The sequence below is a fragment of the Hyalella azteca genome, unplaced genomic scaffold, assembly GCF_000764305.2.
Source record: "Hyalella azteca isolate HAZT.00-mixed unplaced genomic scaffold, Hazt_2.0.2 contig2954, whole genome shotgun sequence".
Lineage (NCBI taxonomy): Eukaryota > Metazoa > Arthropoda > Malacostraca > Amphipoda > Hyalellidae > Hyalella > Hyalella azteca.
The window spans coordinates 1-24,401 of NW_025933211.1; the positions used below are offsets into that span (position 1 = coordinate 1).

A 24,401-nucleotide genomic window follows, 5' to 3' on the forward strand; every position below is an offset into this window, starting at 1 on the left:
TCACCTTCAGATTCCCCTGAGTCAAGTGGGAGCTGACTAGGTCCACTGAGACAGGTAAAACCCTCAAAGTTTCCAATTCCAGGATCACCAAGACCAAGCCTATCACCAGAACTGGCCTCCTCTACATCTTCCAAGACTGGCAATGGCAGTTCACCCAGTTGGTCAGCTAATGTTGGCATGTTGGAGGTGAAATGCACATCGAGCTGTTCGGCGCTGGCAGAGTGGCAGTGAACCATCTCCATCAGCAACTGGCAATGATTGGCTATGAGGGTCTTCCTGTGAATGCTTATGCTTTGGTTGTTTACGGGAGGTTTTCTGTAGCGTTGATGATGCAGTCGCAGAAGAGCCGGTGTCCCCGTCTGAATCAGACATAGACGAACTGCCCCCCTTACGCCGCTTTTGCCGACGCACCGGCATCGTTTAGATAAATAAGGAGCTTCTAGCCTCAAGCTTTTGCTCCACACACCTATCGATAATTACAATATCAAATATTCAACTATATTTATGTGATTTTCACAGTCGGGCACAGAGCACAGTAACTTACGTCCGTCTCGGGCTTCATCTAAATTGGTCCTGCTTGAACCTCAACTTTGCTGGAGCCTCCAGATGGTTGACGTAAACAAACCGTCTGACATCTCCCTCCGCAAATACATAAATCTGCAAGTATAAATATAGAAAAAAAAAACAAAAAAAGAAACCGATTGCTTGAAATGCATTTTAGACCGACATGATTGAAAATTTTAAACCTAAAAATTCCTATCGATTGACTGATTTTTTTATTTTATCGATTTTTTTCGGATTTCATGCTCGAACCAAAAGAAAAATCGTAAAAAAAATTCCAGGTTCAGAACTTCCTCATAAGCAGATAATGATGTAATATAAGTAGAATATCATAATTAGAAAACAGATAAACTCGATAACATTGTTGCTTTTCCCTGAGAAGCTACACTTTGCTTACAACTTATAAGTTCTTTGGAGAATACCCTTGTATTTATAAAGAGATATGCGCATCGAAACATTGGTAAACTGTTTATCTTAACTTAGTCAAAGCTTTAACAGCTGGGGCTTGAATAGCAAATTATTTATACCGAATCGACACTTCAGCGAATTCGCCGGCAAATTCGCTCTGCCAGCCATAAATAAACTCTGTCAGCCATAAATCCGTCAATACCGAACATATTTCATTCAAATTTTAAAAATACGTAGATATTATCAATAATTTGTGAACGGATTCATTTCAGATTTTTACATCAATTACTTTTTTATTAATACGAAAACCTAACTTCACGTTCACCTTGCAGGTTGGGTCCTAGTCAGGTCAAGTTTCAGTATTTTGTGGCATTTAAAAAAATTAATTGATGTAAAAATCTGAAATAAATCCGTCCACAAATTATTGATAATATCTACTTATTTTTAAAATTTGAATTAAATCCGTTCGGTATTGATGGATTTATGGCTGGCAGAGTTGAACGTCAAGTTAGGTTTTGCATTCGAGTGCGCAGGCCAGTTCGCAGGCGAATTCGCTGAAGTGTCGATTCGGTATTATTTATGAAGAAACTATGGTAAACATTCTTCAAAAATTAATTAGGGTTTTGGTAAAAATAATTTAACGCTGGTGCTATTTCTTGAACAAGTAATTAAATAATAATTACTAACAGAAAATATATTGGTCGAACGTTGGAACACAGTATAATAATTAACTAGCAATTGAAATTAGTATTTTATTAGTACCACAGCTAGAAATGAAAATTCGGTATTATGGATTATATCATATGTATGTATAATATGTATTTTGGCTGGTTTGATTGGGGACCAGAACATACTTTTTATTAATAATTTTCTTATTTCTTTCAATAAGCCGAACAAAATTTCTTGCTGGTGCTTCGAGATCAAAATATCTTGCTGGTGCTTTTTATCTGTTCATACTTCATCTCCAAATTTCATATTTAAGCTTTGCAATAACTCTTCACCTACTTGATGATAAATAATGAATATTCGAAACGTCGTACTCGAGTACGTAAAATGTCATTTGGTAACCTGCTTTTTGATCTCCAAGCACCAGCAAGAAATTTTGTTCGGCTTATTGAAAAAAAAAACTATAGGAAAATTGTTGACAAAAAGTACGCTCTGGTCTTCAATCAAACCTGCATAAATGAAGAAATTCTGCCTAACTATTGTACACTAATAATATGTATTCATCTATGTATCAATAATATTGATAAAAATATGGAATTTATCAATGCTCATTGAAGAGCATAATGTACTTCAATTTAAAGCACGATCGGTAACTCTGGCATGGGCTGAGATTTTTTCAACATCATCATTGTCATTCTTAAGATGATTAATGATGATTAATCAACGCAGAAATTTCGCTAGTCATTAATCTAATGATGACAGTTTCCGATCGATTGCTGGATTTAGTGTAGGACAAGATAAGGGGGTCTTAGTTATGTGCCTACTTCTCTGCTTCAAATGTGAGTGAAATCCCATTCCAGGTTAATTCTTGTCAATTCAGCAGCTGATTCTAATAGAACCTTTTCCAATGGCGGGAAAATATCTTTCTCGAACCAGAGTCGCTTGATGCCACCCAATGTTCTGGCATCTTGCAACAACTTCATGACTCCGCTGTCGGTCAGGCTGCAGGCAGGCAAGTAGATCTCCGTGTCGCTGCCGTGCAAAAAAGGGTAAGATTATTTAATGATTATCATCGGATAATAATAATTTCATTTATACTCTCGATGATCTACGAAATGCTTATCGTGATAATACACCAAACACCAGTAGCACCGTTATCCAAATGCAACAAACCAAAATGGTTGAGAATGGCCATTCGTGAATGGGATAGTGAATGGCCGAGAATAGATTTAGATCGTATATGGTTGATGAAAAACAAACCGTAATTGGTTGATAATACTTTAATAGACTTTGAGAGACGAGAAATTATAACTCCAATTCCCACCAATACGAGTGCCTGTCTGTGCAAATTAAATTATGAGAAGCAATGACAAAACTGAGTTAGTAAACGGAGGTAACAAAAAATGCTAAGAATTGTGATCAAGAAACTTTTCGTTTAACGCAACCCATAATAGAAAGGACTGCATTGTGAAAAAACGTGTTATGGCTGATGTATAAATGCATTTTTTGAACATTGCATGTCTTTCTCCAGAGGAGAACTTACCTCTTGTCGGGGATCAACTTCTCCAATACTTTTGTGAACCAACTCAAATCCTTGTCCTCCAGAGCCACCACATGGATGCACAAGAGTTTTCCTCTTCTGATCTTTGTTAAGAAGTCGTTCGCTGAAACCCTCTTCGAGATGCAAATGTCTGTGAGAAAAATGCTCGGTTCATTCTCTTAAGTATCATAGAATTGCGCGATAATTATTAAAACCTTGAATTCCTTGAACTAGAATCTAATTGACACTCCATAACTATTTTCCAGAAGTTGGGCCGGTGGCAACGGTAATTTCACCGGGCTTTCAAAATGAACCTAATTAGATATTATTTGAATGAGGCTTCTATTATTTTGCATGACAAGCGAAGGTATTCACTTTTTCCAAATTATGATGCACTTTTTCCAAATTATGATGCACTTTTTCCAAATTGTGACGCACTTTTGCTCACATATGTTGCTCATCTTGACCCATATTTGGCTCGGGAAATGGACATGTCCCGGGATATCAGCGCTAAACGGATCAGGTGTATCACGCTTTGGACAATATTACCCATCTTTTTTCCTGAGTACAGGTGCACGTGTAATATATTTTTTATTGAATAATTATATCTCACGTCTATAGCAATCAATTGCAGGGCTGGCGTTGAAGAGGTCCACGTCAGACGCCGTTTCAAGTCGAAGGCCAATTTTACGAAGGCGCTTGGCCCCCAAATTCTGCAGCGTGCTCTCCCTCAAGTGACCCATGAATGAGAGCACGGAAACCCTGCATAATTCATATAAGATATTCATCAAAATTTTTATGCAGGCATGAAGACTCACACGCATTGCCAAGCGCATAATTTTAAGCTCGGGCAAAACTTGTAATTTTATGACTTCTCCGTAGAGTTTCGACAAGTTCAATTGATATAGTACAGTAAAAAATTGATATAGTACAGTAGATTAGTGTGTTGTGTGTGTAATTGCCCATTCTGTTAGTGACAACTAGATACGGGAGAGGTGATAGGCCAGTTTTCCGGGCACATAATGCCACTGGTAGTTCTACGACCATCACTGGCGCGCTGACCCGCCAGAACCATTTGATTGCATTACACAACACCCTGGACAAGCCATGGGTACTCATTTATCAACCAGAGTTGGATGAATGGCTGAGTTGACCATGAGCTGAGCTTCCCGGTAGAACTTGTCCTCAGTGGGACTCGAACCCGGGCGCTGGGTGCGAGAGACTGAGTCTCTCACCACTGCACCACCACAGCTCCATATAGGGGCTTTCTCTATATTGAGAGGTTTCAGGAGAGTTGAATCACTTTGACAAAAGTTTGAATGATGGTAGAGAGCTGCAAAATTTACGTACATTCGAAGTTACGATTGTTAAGAACGATATTTATTACTTTTTTGAAACCGCGAACAAAAGGTTAAATGCAGCAAATGAAAAATTAGCGGCATTTGATATCGGCATCAAAGTTTACTTTCGTTTAAATGAGAGTCGTTAAATTTATTCCTCCAACGCACGTTACAAATTATCAAATGGGCCGTGAGGAAATACGCTTTTTCGTATAATACTGTCCGATCGCAAAATTAGGTAATTCGCTTACTACTTAAATGCTGGACATTAGCACGAGCAACGCTGAGCACCAGCAGGACCGATGCTGAGCACCAGCAGGACCGATGCTGAACACCAGCAGGACCGATGCTGAGCACCAGCAGGACCGATGCTGAACACCAGCAGGACCGATGCTGAGCACCAGCAGGACCGATGCTGAGCACCAGCAGGACCGATACTGAGCACCAGCAGGCCCGATGCTGAGTACCAGCAGGACCGATGCTAAGCACCAGCTGGCCCGATGCTATAGCACCAGCTGGCCCGATGCTATAGCACCAGCAGGCCCGATGCTTCACAAGAAATAGAAAATAATTGGAATAAAATAAATTAGCAGCTTCATCGTATTTCATGGTTACATCTTTTTTGCAAAAAATAGCTCAAAGCTGATAATGGTCTATTTTTACAGCAAATCGCAATACACTTTTGGTTACACATTTGCATACAGCTGAATTTGACTAGCACACATCAAGTCTTCAATTTAAAATGTACGAGAACTAATTTTGGTTACAAAATTCTTGCATTGCTCATCAAATTTTATGCACTGGCAATGCCTGCACTTTCACTCAAAGAGCTACAACATAGCAGTAGTAATTAAAGTCCATTAGTATGGATTTATATTGAATGAACAAGGGAAGTGATTTTGTTATTATAGATCATAAACAGAGTTGTACTACTGGAGCTTAACTTGATAAAAGAGCAGTATGGTATAATAATACTTGTTTCAGAATCTGAGAACCTAACATCAAGTTTTACCACAATCACAAGGACAAGCACAAGACAAAATTTGATATTGAAACTATATTAAAGTGTTGTGTACCAACCTTTTTTGAGAAATAATTACCTACTAAATTTACTGGAATGGTTAACAGATTGTTGGTTATATTTTCTACACAACTTAATGGCTACTATTTTCTTATTTACTAAATCATGATCAGAACATTATGTAATGTTCTGATCATGATTTAGTAAATAGTTAGTTTTAGTTAGTGTACACTAACCCGTACCGGTAACCTTCTTTGAGGAAAGGTTCCAGCTTCACACAGTCAGCAAGTGGCGTTTCTTTTGACCAGAAAGAATCCAATAGTTTGATTTTCACTTGATGTCCTCCTTTTCCCAGTCTCACAAGAAGCTCAGACAAACATTTTATTGGCTTTTCAGAAGTGGAGGTCACTACAATAGGTCCTGAAGGTTTGTGATCAGAAGTGTTGAGTGTAGCCAAGGCTTTGCAGGCTTCATACTCGCCAGTTATTGTCCAGCTTGCAGAATTCTTCATAAACTCTTCTGGTAAAATTGGTGTAGTGCATTCTTGAAGAACCTTGTAAGTTTCCTGGGAATGGGAAAACCTTTTATTTTGAAGAAAAATCAATACTTTCACTAGGAAATGGTGCCAGTACACATAAAAATTCAAGAAAAAATACAGTATACTGCAGCAACTGAACCAAATTAGCCATCCAGAAAGAAGTAACATATAAATGCAATATTTCAATTGGTTCCACATTTGTCATTTCATCATTTTTATATAGGTATCATTTTGTGCTGAGTTCCTGGCAACCTAAATGCTGTTTAATAACAAAAAGTTAACTTACATTCAATTTGGTCTCCAGCTTTGCCAGATCAAAACACATAGCTTGAATCTTGTTAGCTAAATTTTTGTACTCCTCATCTGCTCTGGAGATAACTTTGCACAACTGCTGCAGTGGTTTTCCTGTAGAGTTGCAGAATCTGGCTGTTCTTGGAGGGCTCTCGACAATTCACGGATATGGTAAAGCTGCTTAGTGAGATGCACAGTCATGCTTTCCTTGACTGATGTTACAAGCTTGACTCCTGACTCAATCCAAAAATTGCTGTTGACTAGTTTTTCAGCCATTTCCAGGTGGAACATTTCACTTGCCACAACAACTCCATGGGGGTAATGCTTGTCAGGGCAATTTTTACAAATTGCTACTTGACATTTGCAGCATCAATTTTCTAGTATATGTCCATGGGATGAACAGAAATCATACAAGAAAACATCATCAATTAGACTTTTATCACAATTCTGTGAGTTCTGATCTGGTTCACTCTCACCATCACTTACGCTGTCTGACTTGATATGATGAGGACTCATGTCTTGTTCAGAAGCAGGCAATGATTTTTGTGATTTTTGGCAAACCACACATGGATGGCCACAAGGCAAGGCTGTGACTTGTTCTTGTTGCTTAACAATAATTGATTTCACTTCATTTAGTAAGCTAGATATTTTTAGTATAGTAAGCTAGATGATGTTTCTAAATTTGATGACATCTTGCTTATTTATCAGCTCAATCTGTAGATCAAAACCTGAATTCAACTCACACTGAAGGAAAGAAAAATAACAAAGAATTGTTTCATGAAAATCTCATAGAAACAATCAACAAATAAAATTGATTTTTACAAGAGATTTTCACTGACATATACATTTACTATTTGAAAAGAGCCAAAGAGCGAGGCTAATTAGGATTGATTAGAATGAAGTTTCGTTAATTTCTTTTCTACTTTTCTTGAAAAGTCTCGATGTAGTGAATGCAACCGCAACTATGCTTCTATCGATGTCGGTGGTTGCGGCGGGAGCGCTGCCGTAGCCCAAAAATTTAACTCTTAAATCAGCCCAAGAGCCAATGCCAACCCTCTACATGCAATAGAAATAGCCAACAAGCTGATACTCCAACAGATTGGAGTATCAGCTAATCTCCAATCTCTCGTAATCTGTTTGGAATATCAGCCAACAAGCTGATACTCCAAACAGATTACGCCCAATAGCTCCTATACCAAGGATTTAAGCCCATACCATCACTTCTTACAAATGCCGTAAGCCACAGGGTCCGCAGACCTATGCTGGTATTGGGCAATGCTGGGCTACTTCAGTCGTCCCGTTGCGGCGATAAGTATTTATATTTATTTCAATACAACCGGTTATTTCGACACCTATTTTAATCTCATCAATCGCGTGAATGAACTTTTCTCTCGATAGAGTTGGTAGTACGCTATTTACTGTCAGGTTGGTATTTTTCTGTACATTGTCCGAGTGGTCAATAGATCGCGATGGAAGGTTCTCTATACTGGCAGCTACGACTTGACAAGGAGAATGACACACACATTTATCTCCGATCTCATATACTAAAAAAATACCCTACGCCTAGTTACAGAGCCAGGACTGATGACAATAACGAGAGCACAGGCTTACTTGCAGAAGAAAAATCCCATCCTACACCGATCTGGGCCGGGGACAACAGAGTTAGACAACTACTGGCTCCGAATAACTAATTGAGACTAATTCAGCGAGGCTAAATTAAAGTGGCTACAATGCACGCTAGTAATTTAATCTACGCAGTGGTACATCACCGGGCTTGTTTGAGACGATCTAGTCCAAGGCGAAGATGCGTCGTCTGGCTGTTGTCGTGGATTGCAGTAACGTTCCCGGAGTCGGGGATGCTCTGTGAAGCCTCCTTCGCGATCGTGACTTCGGCAGTCGTCGAAAATTCGAGGATGAAATCAGTTGCCCGGTGCAGGACTAGGACATGAGTATCCTCGCGGTCGGTTAGTTCTTCTCTCAGGTTCTCTGTAGTTCTTCGATATCGGCTTCAGATAATTAGCTCAGCAGCAGTCTGTCGTGGTTCCTGTGCTCGGTGGTGTCGAATCCGTTCTTCAGTTTCTCTCTCACGGCAGTACGAACGTGAAACAGTGGCAATTCGTCGTGATGAACTCGATGCCGGATTAATCTTCCTTGTGAAGGTTGACCTCGGTGACAATTAATGGCAATACTATACACGGCTCACGGTGTTCGTCTCGGTTTTCACAGTTATCTCCTTCGTCGGTTTCTTGCAACCACTTTAGATCTCACTCTCGCGAAAGTCTTTCCACGATTACGTCGGCTAAGTCAGAAAAACACCGGCACCGTCCACGACCTTCAGTCTTGGTCGCGCTACAACGACATGCGGAATACAAGGGCCTCCGCGCTCAACTGAGCTCCGCACAAGCCGTGATTGCCTTATATAGCCCCGATCACGCGTCGACCCGCACTGGCTTGAGGCGTCGCTTGAATTTCCCTGACGACAAGTGTTTTCCCCTAAGTCTAAGTTTCCTTTTCTTGTGTACAATCCCTATTTATTCCTATTCCTAATCATCGTCGGTTTTAATAAATCTTTTACGGTTATAGTTATATTCTCCTATACTAATCAGGATGCGCTTGTGCCAATGAGAATAATTACAACAATTTGGAACTAATATCTTGCTCAATGGCTTAATTGCTACATTCCAAAGCATTGTCAAGTATTCCTAAATAAACAAAGATTTGCTCAATGATGACAGAAGACTCATAAATTTCTGTTTATTCACATCTATTTTGATACAAATTCACTCCCAAATAGTTGCACACATGAATTTGAAACTCAAAGTCAAAGCCTTTAGCAGTTTAGCCTTTTCTCACATAATCAACTAAATCAAGTAAACCTTAGAGGCTTAGACTAGAGTTCCTCACCATTTACACTACTAACCCTAGTAACCCAGATACATTGGCATAGATCATACATAGAGTAGTACTACTTTTTATGTGATTTACCTTCCACATGTACTAGGTAGTAGGTACCACATTAGTTTGTCTCATTCAAGAATCAAGAGGCCATCTCTCCAATTTCTAGGCTAAGGTAAAGGTAGCAGAGAAAACTCAGAAAAGATACACACAACAGTCTTTAGTCTTTACCTTCCTCACTCCTCAACCTCAAGCAGTCTCCACATCTCCATGCATACAAGTATATATTTTGAACGTATATCCATATGCATCCTTCTAAATATTTGATTGAATACCAGAGAATTTGTTTTATTAATTATTTTTTTATCCAGCAGTGCTGGAACATCTTTCTTTCTTATTTATTCTTATAGGAGCACTGGAAACTAGTCCATAAAGCCTCTTGCCTAAACTGGGTTTAATTGGTACCTACCTAACAATTTAACAGCTCAGTAAAACGTGGTTAAGGGAAGTTGGGAACAGTGAAAATTCCGTGCTGGAAACTCAACTTTGCTGGAGCCTCCAGATGGTTGACGTAAACAAACCGTCTGACATCTCCCTCCGCAAATACATAAATCTTCAAGTATAAATAAAGAAAAAAAAAACAAAAAAGAAACCAATTGCTTGCAATGCATTTTAGACCGACATGATTGAAAATTCTAAACCTAAAAATTCCTATCGATTGACTGATAACGATTTTTTTCGGATTTCATGCTCGAACCAAAAGAAAAATTGTTAAAAAAAATTCCAGGTCCAGAACTTCCTCATAAGTAGATAATGATATAATATAAGTAGAATATCATAATTAGATAACAGATAAACTCGATAATATTGTTGCTTTTCCCTGAGAAGCTACACTTTGCTTACAACTTATAAGTTCTTTGGAGAACTTATAACTAAGTTCTTTATAAATGCCCTTGTATTTATAAAGAGATATGCGCATCGAAACATTGGTGTTTATCTTAACTCTTAGTCATATCTTTAACAGCTGGGCTTGAATAGCAAATTATTTATACCGAATCGACACTTCAGCGAATTCGCCTGGGAACTGGCCTGCGCACACGTCTCGGACAAAAACGCGGCCTGTCTTACGGCCGGTCTCGCGGCCGGACTCCAAATTCAGTGAGCGTAGAATATCTCGCACAATACTGAGCGTAGCTCGATGAAACTTGGTACACATAATCATTAGAGCCTAACGGTGATGTTTAGCTCGTGACAATTTTTCAAATTTCGCCTTCATTCGTGAGTTATATTCGTGACACAAGTTTGCGCTCCGCTGTCTCTTAGGTTGAGAGAGTGCGAGTGCTTACTTGCTGTCTGCTGGCAAGTGCGTGCGTGTTTGGGTGTTGTGCATATCCCATTCACCGCGCTAAACGAAAGAGGTATCAAGCTCTAGCTCGGGACACCAGCAGTGTCCCGGTGGCTGTGGCTGTCTGAGACAGCCTGACGGACGATCGTTGACGAGTGCAGCGGTTGTCCAGCTCTGTGGAGACCTTGGTAATGGCGTCTAGTGCAAGCTATAGCTTGTAGCAAGAGGTATCAAGCAAGTTATAGCCCGCCGACGTTGTCGTGCCATCCGTCGGAGGGCTATGTGTGTGGCAGAGGCCTTGTCCTCTGCTGCACGTTAAGCGAGGGACCTCAGGGTTAGGTCGAGTCCGGTCTGGTTCGTTTACTGAGTGCTTGGAAAGTAGCTGAACTTGACCTGACTTGGACCTAACCTGCGAGGATTCTCGCTGTGATCAAAAGAGGTATCAGGCCAGCTATAGCTTCTGACGGTGTCGTGCCATCCGTCGGAGGGCTATGTCTACGGAGATGGTCTGTGAACGTAGACTTTTCTTCAGAAAGTCGAGCGCACATTTTGACTTGGACGCATACTGCCAGCCATGGACGATGATGGGAGCATGGTTTGGGCACGGCAAACTTGCTTCTGCATGCCCACAACACTTGTGGGTGGTTAAACCTTGGCTCTGGCCAGGCATTCGACCTCCTCTGATGGAGTTGGTCTCGGAGCTGATATGTGAGAGAACGTAGACTTTCGTCTGATAGTCTACGGAGACGGTCTGTGAACGTTGACTTTTCTTCAGAAAGTCGAGCGAACGAAGGCAAAAGTGAAAAAAATATCATGAGCTAAACATCACCGTCGGGTATTCAGAAATTTATATTCAAAATTTCATTCAAATCTGTAAAGTACTTTAGAAGAAATGCCACGCTCACTGCAAATTTCAGCACGTATATTCATATAACTCACGAATGAAGGCGAAATTTGAAAAATTGTCACGAGCTAAACATCACCGTTAGGCACTAATGATTATGTGTACAAAGTTTCATCGAGCTACGTCCAGTATTGTGCGAGATATTCTACGCTCACTCACTGAAGACAGGCCGCGTTTTTGTCCGAGACGTCCTGCGCACTCGAATGCAAAACCTAACTTGACGTTGAACTATGCTAGCCATAAATCCATCAATACCGAACGGATTTCATTCAAATTTTAAAAATAAGTAGATATTATCAAACATTTGTGGACAGATTTATTTCAGATTTTTACATAAACTACTTTTTTATTAATACGGAAAACCTAACTTCATTTTCAACTCTGCCAGCCAAACATCCATCAATACGGAACGGATTTCATTCAAATTTTAAAAATAAGTAGACTGTAGACATTATCAATAATTTGTGGACGGATTTATTTCAGATTTTACATCAATTACTTTCTATTAATACGGAAAATCTAACTTCATTTTCAACTCTGCCAGCTATAAATCCATCAATACCAAACGGATTTCATTCAAATTTTAAAAATAAGTAGATATTATCAATAATTTGTGGACAGATTTATTCCAGATTTTTACATCAATTACTTTTTTATTAATACGAAAACCTAACTTCACGTTCGCCTTGCAGGTTGGGTCCTATTCGGTTCAAGTTTCAGTATTTTGTGGCATTTAAAAAAAGTTATTGATGTAAAAATCTGAAATAAATCCGTCCACAAATTATTGATAATATCTACTTATTTTTAAATTTTGAATGAAATCCGTTCGGTATTGATGGATTTATGGCTGGCAGAATTGAACGTCAAGTTAGGTTTTGCGTTCGAGTGCGCAGGCCAGTCCGCACATGGTTGAATTAATATTAATTCAACCATGAGTTCGCAGGATTGACGGCCTTTCAAGCAAAACCCACCAATCATAGACAAGAAAATAGAGCGTAAGTACTTACGTTCACTTAACGAATTTTGAAAGTATGGCCCCAGAAATTGGGCCGGTGGCAACGGTAATCGCACCGGGCTTTCAAAATGAACCTAATTAGATATTGTTCGAATGAGGCTTCTATTATTTTGCATAGCAAGCGAAGGTATTCATGTTAAAGTTTGATCTCAAGTGGTTCTGGATTACTTGGGCAATCTACAGTGATGAAAGTGCCAGATTTGATTTATTTGCCTGTGATGTGGACTGAGCGTAATAAAATCTCACTACGCGTGAGATTTTATTAGTGGCAACAAATATGAATAAATACCGCTTTTATTTCACGCTCAGAGAACTTAATGAGACTTTTTCCAAATCTTGATGCTCTTTTGCTTATTCGTCTGAAGCACTTTTGATTATTTTTCACTTAGGCTCATTTGTCCAAATAGTGATGCATTGTCATTTTAACCCAATTTGACTCGGGAAATGGACATGTCCTGGGATATCAGTGCTAAACGGGTCAGGTGTATCACGCTTTGGACAATATTACCCATCTTTTTTCCTGAGTACAGGTGCACGTGTAATATATTTTTTATTTAATAATTATATCTCACGTCTATAGCAATCAATTGCAGGGCTGGCGTTGAAGAGGTCCACGTCAGACTCGGGAAATGGACATGTCCCGATTTATCAGTGCTATACGGATCAGGTGTATCATTCTTTGGACAATATGACCTATCCATTTTCCTGGGTGCAGGTGCTTAATTAACATGTTATTTATTAATTATGTCTCACGTCTATAACAATCAATTGCAGGGCTGGCGTTGAAGAGGTCCACATCCGACGCCGTGTCAAGTCGAAGGCCAATTTTACGAAGACGTTTGGCCCCCAAATTCTGCAGCGTGCTCTCCCTCATGTGGCCCATGAATGAGAGCACGGAAACCCTGAATAATTTAACAAGATATAAATTAACATTGTTATGCAGGCAAGAAAACTAACACGCATTGCCAAGCGCATAATTTTAAGCTCCGGCAATAGCTGTAATTTTATGACTTCTTCGTAGAATATCGACAACTTCAATTCGACAAGCATTGATATGTATAATAGGTTAGTGTGTTGTGCGTGTAATTGCCCATCCTGGTAGTGGCGACTAGGTAAGGGAGGGGTGATAGGTCAGTTTTTTTTATGTGCCACTACCAGTGGCACATAATGCCACTGGTAGTTCTACGACCATCACTGGCTCGCTGACCTGCCAGAACCATTTGATTGCATTACACAACACCCTGGACAAGCCAGTACTCATTTATCAACCAGAATTGCATGAATGGCTGAGTTGACCATGAGCTGAGCTTCCCGGTAGAACTCGTCCTCAGTGGGACTCGAACCCGGGCGCTGGGTGCGAGAGACTGAGTCTCTCACCACTGCACCACCGCAGCTCCATATAGGGGCTTTCGGTAAATTAAGAGGTTTCAGGATAGTTGAATCACATTGACAAAATTTTTAAGCTGGAAGAAGGCTGCAAAACTTACGTAGCATTCGAAGTTATGATTGTTAAGCACGATATTTATTAGTTTTTAACCGCGATCGAGAGAGATAAGTGTAGGAAATGAAAAATTAGCGGCATTTGATATCGGCATCAAAGTTTACTTTCGTTTAAATGAGAGTCGTTTAATTTATTCTTCCAACGCACGTAATAAATTATCAAATGGGCCGTGAGGAAATACGCTTTTTCGCATAATACTGTCCGATCGCAAAATTAGATAATTCGCTTACTACTTAAATGATGGACATGCTATGTCTACACATAGCAGATTCTAAAGCTAGCAGCGGGTCTTGAATGCAAAATTAGCTGCTCCAATAATTTTGCGGAACTCAACTCCTCGGGAACTTCATCGAGTTCGACCAGAATTTTCCCAACGAACTGTTGGTTTGAAATCACAGTTAGCTGCTTGAATCTTGATGATCTTATCCACTCTATAAGACACCAGTTAAAATAAGGTTTTAAATCTGAGGCTGAGACGAACAATATAAAGAAAAGTTGCACATACCCATATCCTTCTTTGATGAAAGGTTCCAACTTGGCGCAGTCAGCAAGCGGAGTTTCCTTGGCCCAGAAGGAATCCAATAGTTTTATTTTGACTTGATGTCCTCCTTTTCCAAGCCTGAGAAGAAGTTCAGATAAACTTTGTATGGGTTTGTCGCCAGTGGAGAGGACCACGACTGGCCCTGAAGGTTTATGGTCAGAAGTGTTGAGTGTTGCGAGGGCTTTACGGACTTCATATTCACCGTGTATGGTCAGAAGTGTTGAGTTTTATGGTCAGAAGTGTTGAGTGTTGCGAGGGCTTTACGAACTTCATATTCGCCGTGTATGGTCACAAGTGCTGAGTGTTTATGGTCAGAAGTGTTGAGTGTTGCGAGGGCTTTACGGACTTCATATTCGCCATGTATGGTCACAAGAGTTGAGTGTTTATGGTCACAAGTGTTGAGTGTTTATGGTCAGAAGTGTTGAGTGTTGCGAGGGCTTTACGCACTTCATATTCGCCATGTATGGTCACAAGTGTTGAGTGTTTATGGTCACAAGTGTTGAGTGTTTATGGTCAGANAGCTTTGTACGTTTTCTGAGATATTCGAAAAATTTAATCCATTAAATCAATTATGTTATGCTACAGCCTATTTTACTTCCTATTCTATTGTTTTCTATTCTATGGATTCTATTTACTGAAGTAGAACAGTCATGATCAAATAAATAAAGCTTTCTTAAATTTTCAACTAAATTCACATTTAACAATTCATTTTTAATGTAAAAATTCTTCAGAGCCTGTGATGAATATCATTAAATTTGCGATTCATCAAGGGAAAAAAACAAGTAAAAATAAATCACATTTAGTCATTGGAAAAAGAGGCAAGCAGCAGCCAAATACAATGAAGAGTTTACATATTTATGCTGGTGATATTTTACTCGCCTTTAATTTTGTCTCCAGCTTCGTCATGTCGAAACACATGGCCTCTATTTTCTTCTCGAGGTTCTTGTATTCTTCATCAATTCTGGAAATTATTTTACACAAACGCCAGTGGTTTTCTTGTAAACTTGCAGAATCCCGTGACTCCTCCACAGCTCGTGACAATTCTCGGATATCTTTTCGCTGCTTGAGAAGATGCACTTTACGAACCCGTAATGCATCAGCAACTTTTTGAGCCTCATTCATCAATCGCAAACCTTCATCGCAGTCATCTATGCTCTCCTTAACTAACGTTTCAAATTTTGCACCAATCTGGTTCCGAAAATCAACTTTAACAAGTTTTGGTGCCATTTCTTGGCGGAACATGTCGCTTGCAACAACAACTCCGTGGGCGTAATGCAACTCAGGGCAACTCTTGCAAGTTGCAACTTGACACTTGCAGCACCAATTCTCCAAAGACTGTCCGTGGATTAAACAGAAGTCATACAAAAAGACTTCATCTATTGAATTTTCATTGCTAACTGCTGAATTCTCAACTATTTCTTCTTCATCTTCGCATTGATTTCGGTGTTCGGTTTCAGTTTGGGTGAATTTTTCTGTGAGCCAAGGCGACCCTTTTCGGCAGAGCATGCATGGATGACCACATGGAAGAGCTGCAGATTGTTCTTGTTTGCTGTCTATTACTGATTTTACTTCATCTATTAAGCTAGATATTTTCAGCACAGATGCTGTTAAAAAATTCGATTCCATCTTTGCTGGTCTTCGATTGTTTGCCCACTTCACTTCCAGTTCAAAAATAAAAAAGAATATTACTTCGAAATATTGCTTTGTCTCTGTTTTTTATCCATTGCCTTACAAAGCGTTTCAATATTGAATCTATTTTCTCCTTCCTTCCCTCTTTTAACGCAAAATATTAAAATCAATAATTATTAAATAAAATTTAATAAATTCAGAATTAACTTTATAAATGCTCACATGCGCTAACTGCACTTGGAACACTTCATCCACAACTGTTGTACTAAATAATCGAATCCTCATTCTCGAGTAGCAGATCGCGGTATTCTTCTGATAACAAATCACTAAAATAGCGTCGAAGATAAGATTCGACTGATGTGGCTTCGCCTGTTTATATTCATAACTTCCAACCAATCAGCGGTCTCCGATAGCGTGCATTACTTTTCTTAAGATAAAAGACGGTATATTAATGATAGCATAAATATTGCTTTTGGCTAGCGCTAATGTCAAACTTTGTCTTAAATAAATTTTATTTATTCAATGTCATACTGACTTGCATTTTATACACTCTAGTTTTGTGCGTGTATAGTTTGACCAGATTGGACCTCAAATTTAACTGAATTTCCACAATTCATATCAGCAGAAAATGATGTGTTTTCGCAATTACACGATTGACCATTTTGTCCGGGTAAGTAGAACCAATAACCGTTCTCGTTTCATTAAAATATATTGTGTGCGGATAAAGGAAATACTGCCACTTGAAATTCTCAACGGGACCACATTAGCGTTCTAATAGAAATTTTTGGAACATAAATTTCAGCAAAATTTTCCTGATAAACCGTCTTAGAACTGTACATTTGTACTTTTAATACAATTTATTCAGTTATTTAAATACCAGTGCTACTTCAATGCCTGTATTAAAGTGCATCACTGAATTAATTACATTTTATACGGCACAACTGAATTATTCATCGGCTTAAAATTTTTATTGATTATCAGTTGCATCCGCATAATCTTTGTTGTGGTATAGTGCTTGCGTGAACGAGCTTTACGCATTGCATGTACTCTTCTCTACTATCTGTAAAGTAAAGTGATTGAGTAAGAGGCAGACACGAGAATGTTTTCAGGCGCAGAGAAAATTCGAACAAAATTTCAATAAGTGAAAGAACTAACGCATTATTTTCTCTAATTGATTGATATATTACCAATCGACAAAACCTTCATCCGTTATTCTATTACATAGTACCGGGCATATCCAGTATGGTGGTGGTAGGTAGCTTCATTATAAAAATCTTTTAAAATAAATGTAGTTTAGTGGCAATGAAGATAATATTATTGTCCAAAAACGACATTTAGCTCATTTTGACGAAAACTACTATTCGAATTGTTAGTAATAATTCAATAAAAATATAACTGAAGTTCGTCACCAGTTTACTTGAACCGTTAAAAAACTTGAAACGAACACAAAACCACTCAAGAAAAATGAAAGCTATAATTTTGCAGTGATAAAAAATTTATCTAATTAACAAAATAATTCCCACGGTGAATAAACTAAAGTTCAGTCATAAGTTTCCTGCTTTGCACAACCATGTGTAAGCCCCGATTTACCGTTCCGTTGATTTAAGAAGCACTTGACAACTCGAGGCAATCCCATCTAAACAGCTTTTTGCATCATATAATTGATTCACAACAAATAGCCAATTCGAATTGTATGCATGGTCAATTGACAAGTTAATTTACTTAAAAGTCTCTCAAAATTTTTATGAAATTTCTCAGTCTAGGGCAAACTCCCCAAAAGAGACAAATCCGATGACAGGCATTTACATTTGTCAGGCATTTTTGATGACAGGCATTTTTTCCCAAAAAAGATTCTTATAGAATCACTTTGATGAAAAATGCCTCCTAATAGGCGGATTTGGCGCCACTGCAATAAACTTCCAATTCGTTTTGATTGCCTTCGAAACTAAGCGTAATTTAATGATTTTGTTAGCCAGTAAAACATGCAATAATTGGGGAGAGTTAAATCATTCATCATGGATGCCATACAGCGGTCATTTGCAAGCAAGGTTTCGGCCCAGAAGCCACCAGGCTTTGGCGGGCCATCTTACGCAACACGACGATGCTGGTGCAGGCGTCGGGGCACCGCATGATGCTGGTGCATGCTTGAGGCACCACATGATGCTGGTGCAGGCTTGGGGCACCGCATGATGCTGGTGCAGGCGTCGGGGCACCGCTGTCGGGGCACCGCATGATGATGCTGGTGCAGGCGTCGGGGCATCGCATGATGCTGGTGCAGGCGTCGGGGCACCGCATGATGCTGGTGCAGGCGTTGGGGCACCGCATGATGCCGATGCAGGCGTCGGGATGAACGGGTCCTTCATTATGTCGTTCACAACAACATCGTGAACGTAACTAATAATAAAATTAAACTACTGATTTATTACAAGAACAAGAAAATACATAATCTTGTAATGAACAATAACCCATGCAAAAAAACGGGAGTTTTCCAAGAGACCAATGTAGTCTATAAATTTTCTTGCAATAGAGAAGGTTGTAGACTTTTCCCTAACATGGACTACATCGGGCTCACAACTACGACATTAAGCCGACGTCTCACGTGCCACCTTCAGTCTGGTGGACCAAGGAACCACCTGATGGAAGCCCACAACGAGACCGTCACTCGTACGGTGCTGGAAGAATTAATGCACCAGCGTCGTCATGAGATGCCCCGACGCCAACCGACTCGTGATAGCTGAGGCCCTCATCATTAAGGATAGGACCCCAGCCATCAACCTTCAAACTACTGGATTTTTCAGAACCTTGAGACTGTTTTCGGATTGATTTTCGGTGCTCTAATTTTTAATTATTTTTGTGATTTTGTAATTATTCCTAACAATTTTGATTTTTGAGTAGTATCCTATTTACTTGATTTTGTACTAATGTCGACCCAAATTCCATCACTCAATGAGCCTTTAAACTTGATAATGAATGATAGAAACATTCGAAACGTCGTTAAAGAAATAAAAATGTCCTTCGCTAATCTGATTTTCGATTTACCCGGGCAAACGAAAAATCTTGTTCGATCTATTGAAAAAACTAATAAGAAAACTGTCAATAAAACGAAGTCTCTGGTCTACAATGATATATATGATGACAAAATAGAGTCCGGTAATTAACTCTGGAATTAGTTTGTACTCAAAAACCGGACACGAAAATAAATGAACTACATTACCGGACACCAAAAAACGCCAACCTCGTTAGGTTAGGGTTAGAGTTAGGGTTAGGTGTGTCTAAACCCTTCTTTAGGTTGCTAGAGACCGTTTTACTGAGGTTAGGTCCAGCCAGGTCAAGTTTTTTTATATATTTTTTGCAATTTAGCAAAAAAAAATAATTAAAGTCCGGTAAAGTGGAATTATGACTTAGCGGTTCCAGCGTTTATTAGGCCGTAGGTCTGTCGCCGATTCCTAACATTGGAGAACACCCACAGCATGTTGCGGGCTTGAACTCGCAACTTACTGCTTCAAATTTTCTTTGCTTAACCGCCCGGCCTCCTTGCCGATTCTGACCAGAAACTGGCGCACAGAGCTGGTATCCAACCCGCACCTCACAGCTCCAATCCTTGTACTCTGAAGTGTAACCACTGGGCCACCCTGCCCCCGCCCACACTGCCGAACTTTGCCATGGGTCCATTGAATTGTTCTTTAATTTTGGCGAATTCAGGAGAACTTCGGTATTTCTTGATGCTGGGAATGTCCTCGATGCGCTTGTGGAAAGACTGGAGGTTGGCGTAGCTGTCGAGACAAGTGGGCACCAGCGCGACGTAGCGCTCCAACGTCTCGAAAAGGATGAAGTCGACGACCATAACCTGACAGTCAATGTATATTGGGATCAGCAAGGTGTTATTAGCTTCAGAAATTTTGTATGGGGCTGGTGAACTAATGCTCCTGAAGAGTGAAGTCAGGAGATCTGAACTACAAGATTCTATTCCTGATGGGCTGACTGAAGTTTACTAAAATAAATGTTATACTGTTATTCTGTTGAGAGCATTCTGCATTGCTACTGATATTCCAGTATCCATCATTATCTATATTAAACAGTATAATCTTCACACTAATACCGACCACCATTCTATCAAGTTTCAAAGTATATTCACTCTATTCATTCAACTGAGTTCAATTGAAGAAATCGAAAGTATGAGGAAAATCAATGTTTCAAACGCGGATGTTAACTTCTACAAATAACGGACCATTACTTAGGACCGTGTTGAAAATATTGTAATCTTGAACTCATTTAAGTACACGCTTCTTGGAAAATTAAAGAACTAACCTTGTCGCCAAGAATGAACTTATTGCTGCCCACCAGCTTTGAAAGTTTCTTCAGAGTGTTGTCGATGTTGGCAATGAAATCGACCTTCTTGGTCTCCTGTAATCGCAAAGGAAGAAGTTAGTCTGAACCTGTCTGAATTTACTCGATCTTAGATCGATGTCTTCTAGGGAATGAACTTTTTCCTATTCTGCACAAAAATTTTAAAAAGGGCAAAAAATTCTTCCGAAGCCGTAAGCATTCTCAATTCTCACGACCATTTAATACCATGAAATATTAAATCCTCATGATCAAATATTTAGAACGATTACACTTCAAATTTCAGAACCTCTGACTTGCCCAAGCCAACTCCAGCTGTTGCATCAAGCCCAAACACCCTACGCAAAGATCATGCCTTACTATCGATCACGTCTAAAGTTCCGTCGAGTGGCATTTCACTCTACTGACTTGGCCGCGCGCATGGGATATGGCAATGGCCCAAATATAAAGTGAAGGTCGACAACACATCGATTCCAACTACTCCATTAGAGTCAAGAAAGACAGATTTAGCAAGAATAACTTACAAAATCAGGGTCGTAGCATAGCATAACAATGCTTCGTCCGGCATCAGTCAGGATGCCTTCAGCCATGTCCAGCCGGATGCTGAGGGTTTGCAAAAATAACTTACAAAATCTGAGTTGTAGCATAGCACAACAATGCTTCGCATGGCATCACCAATGATTCCTTCAGCCATGTCAAGCCGGATGCGTTCATCCTCAGTCGAACCAACCAGGTTATTCTTACGGGCGAGGTACCTCAGGATGGCTCCACTCTCGGTGATCTTCAAGTCTCCATCGATGTAGTACGGAAGCTGTAAAAGAGCAATATTTAATAGACGGACACAATTGCCCGAGAAACTAAATTTACAATAAATTTATCAATTACACACACGTTATGAAGGAAGAGTAACTTACGTTGGGGAACTCCAAACCCAGGTTCTCCTTGTCATCCGCCCACTCAGTGGTGTAGTGCTTGTCTACGTACTCCGTGCCTGTGTAGGCGAGGACGTAGCGGATGTACTGGGCCAACTGCAACGGACATTGACTATTAGAACCAATTGGGACATCGGGCGTAACGAAAAATTAATGTTTGACAATCTTATGCATTAAGAAAACTAGATTATGAAAATAGGCGAATGCGTCATTATCGCGTTGGTTATGTCTGACAACTCCTCCCCCATAATATATCGTGGTAGTCAGAGCTGGGCAACGCAACTTTAAAATGTAGCGGCCGCTACCGCTACCGCTACATGCTCTAAATGTAGCGGGCGCTACTGCTACCGCTACACCCACTAGATTGTAGCGAGCGCTACCGCTACCGCTACAGTAAAATGTAGCGCCGCTAAATTAGCCGCTACAATGGCCAAAATTATTGGAAATCTCTAAATATTTATTGTTCTTCTATTAGGATTTACTCATAAGCATTTAATGATAATAAAACATTTTCAAAACATATCAATGAAACTTTATTGCAATTAACCTAACCGAACTAATGCGGGTTAGATACAGTATATAAAAGTTAGTTATTTTTATGTTTTACCTTCCCTACATGGATGTCTACTTTAATCTACCAATCTCAAAAATTATCCACATATACATATGAAAAATCAGTCTTTTATTTGTATATTTATGTGATTATTTATGAGATTGGTAGATTTAAGTAGACATCCATGTAGGGAAGGTGAAACATAAAAATAACTGTGTAAAAATAACTGTAAGCAAACTGAAACATGAAAAAATACCTGTAAGTGGTAACTGGTAACAACTTAACAAGTAACAACTAACATGTTGACACCAGTAACAGGCTGAGGTGACATTATATTACACCGAAATCTTTCGTACAGTTTTATTCTGTAATTTATATTATGTATGAATCATGCTGGTTTTTAAATAATATTTAATACTATTAAGTAAAATCTAAATTTTAAAGGCTTTATTTATAAATGTAGCGGTAGCTACATTTATAACCTCGTATCGTGTAACCTCGTATCGCTACTTAAATATGTAGCGGGCGCAACCACTACCGCTACATTGCCTTAAATGTAGCGCCGCTACCGCTACCGCTACTGAAAATATAGCGGCCGCTAGTAGCGACCGCTACATGTAGCGCGCTACTGCCCACCTCTGGTGGTAGTAAGACAAACTTGGGCGAATTGTTTGAAAAGCACTGAAGGCATCTACTCCTGACGAGCAGATGCTTCTTGTATACTTGGCAACCCTGTCAACCCCTCGCGGTAACCGTTGCAACCACACAGCATTACGCGCTCTGACAACTGACGTCGTTGTAGCGAGATATTCAGAATAAATCATTATTTTTAAAGTCTATGCTCATTAATATTCCTTAACCAACCTTGAACAGAGTGTATATTTATGAACAATACACTACAAATTTCTAACGAAATCGAAGGCGCTTCTATGTCATCAAGTGGTCATAGAGCCTTACAAATGGTAGTTCTACCTAATACAATATAATTTGAATTGAGTAAGGGTAAAAGTATAACATCTGCAGACTGGCTACTATTGCATCATGAACTTGCTACAAGCCTAACGCTTTGAGAGTCTGGACGCAAGACATGTGGGAGAACTATTGTACATTTCAAGGCTTACTAAGTCTTGGCAACAGTCGCAATAACCGATACCATTCCAAATGATATATGAAAGACGTGCATATTTAATTATCGTCAAGCCAACGTGGCATTCTACAGGAATTACTATGATTATAATTTGCATAAAAAGAAATATCGGAACACCTGCCCTAGCAGGGACTGTCAACGTTCACAGGCGGCACTTCTGTTCAAGGTTCACAAAGCCTGTAGCTGAAACGACTCGTGCCACGGCATCAATAGTCCCGAGTTTCACAATCTCTATTATCGAGCAAGAGTTTCATACTGGATATCCCAACTTGATCCACATATCAGCTATGAGCTCGATATAAAATACTCACGCCTCTAATTTCCCAATATCCAAGAATGGGCGCCATGATTGATAGTAACGTAGACTGGAGATCGAACAGGATATTTGCAGAGCTAACGAAGCAACCGACTTCACACTACGCACTAGAGGCCGGCCGCTGCGTCACGTCGCCTTATGTAGTCGCCGGATGGCGTCCGTTGAATCGCTCATTTGAAGGTCACAAACAATGACTGGGTTTGTTTTTCACATTACTAAGCGTGGACGATACAATAAACAAAATTTTGATCTATGACGATTGTCGCTGTATACCTTTACCACAGGTAAAGTCGTACATAAATTTTTGATATATTGGAGCTCGGTTACCAAAAGTTCAACGCATTGACTATTTTCAACCACGAGTAGATGGGAGGCAGCGTTCAAGGCCACGTTCTCTGTACCATTTAGCTTGGCAGCTTCATTGACGGGATTCGAGTGTTCACCGCCGACAGTCTGGTCTTGAATGAAAAAAAACGAAATTCTGGCTTATTCACCTTTTTTCTCTGCTAAATGATCCCTAAATAACTAATAAATGCCGAATTATTCATATGTATATCGTTTAAAATTTATAAACGTCATTTTCTCACCTTGAATGGAACTCGAGATGTGAAAAAATGAATAATGTAACTTTCACTGGCATGTCATCAAAGATTGGTAAGTGTATTGTGAAATTTTTGGGTGGTTTATCATCAGTGTAAGAATTTTCGTGATTGATGTCACAATCAGTTATTTCATTTTATTCAAGCATTAGGTGGCATTTTCCAGTCAATTATTTGAATTAGTAAATCTTAGTGTGAATTAAAAAAAATTTAATTCTACTTTAATCAAACATCGCAATAATATGCACATAATTTTTATCTATTACTGTCTCTGTAGCAAACTGAATTTGGTGGTTCGGTGTACTGGCATGGATC

At 39.5% G+C, this 24,401-nt stretch overlaps 2 protein-coding genes across 3 annotated transcripts; both read right to left on the bottom strand.

Moving 5' to 3' along the window:
* Positions 1–2,340: 2,340 nt before the first annotated feature.
* Positions 2,341–14,793, bottom strand: LOC108665269. The gene is made up of 4 exons (XM_018152006.2): positions 14,531–14,793; positions 3,789–3,937; positions 3,179–3,326; positions 2,341–2,667 (listed from the first exon to the last, which is right to left on the bottom strand). Exons 2-4 carry the CDS (start codon positions 3,916–3,918, stop codon positions 2,469–2,471), a joined length of 477 nt encoding a protein of 158 aa, XP_018007495.1. The 5' UTR covers positions 3,919–3,937; positions 14,531–14,793; the 3' UTR covers positions 2,341–2,468.
* A 4,922-nt stretch (positions 14,794–19,715) lies between these two features.
* On the bottom strand, positions 19,716–23,596 carry LOC108665268 (glutathione S-transferase Mu 2-like). 2 transcript variants are annotated; one of them, XM_018152002.2, is made up of 6 exons: positions 23,483–23,596; positions 21,454–21,567; positions 21,248–21,350; positions 21,064–21,143; positions 20,504–20,599; positions 19,716–20,042 (listed from the first exon to the last, which is right to left on the bottom strand). In XM_018152002.2, exons 1-6 carry the CDS (start codon positions 23,516–23,518, stop codon positions 19,782–19,784), a joined length of 690 nt encoding a protein of 229 aa, XP_018007491.1. In that variant the 5' UTR covers positions 23,519–23,596; the 3' UTR covers positions 19,716–19,781. The 2 variants fall into 2 exon arrangements, with proteins under 2 accessions (XP_018007491.1, XP_018007492.1); XM_018152003.2 differs by lacking the exon at positions 21,064–21,143 and having other exon boundaries at positions 21,168–21,350.
* Between the last annotated feature and the right edge of the window lie 805 nt (positions 23,597–24,401).

Excerpts from the sequence above, each read along its gene's own strand:
- LOC108665269 (XM_018152006.2), bottom strand. The coding sequence starts at position 3,918 with ATGGGTCACTTGAGGGAGAGCACGCTGCAGAATTTGGGGGCCAAGCGC. Across the intron at positions 3,327-3,788 it reads TGCAATTGATTGCTATAGAC|ACATTTGCATCTCGAAGAGG; the intron begins GTGAGATATAAT and ends TTTTTCTCACAG. Across the intron at positions 2,668-3,178 it reads AAGTTGATCCCCGACAAGAG|CGACACGGAGATCTACTTGC; the intron begins GTAAGTTCTCCT and ends TTTGCACGGCAG.
- LOC108665268 (XM_018152002.2), bottom strand. The coding sequence starts at position 23,518 with ATGGCGCCCATTCTTGGATATTGGGAAATTAGAGGC. Across the intron at positions 21,351-21,453 it reads TGGGTTTGGAGTTCCCCAAC|CTTCCGTACTACATCGATGG; the intron begins GTAAGTTACTCT and ends GCTCTTTTACAG. Across the intron at positions 21,144-21,247 it reads TGGTTCGACTGAGGATGAAC|GCATCCGGCTGGACATGGCT; the intron begins GCATCCGGCTTG and ends TGCAAACCCTCA.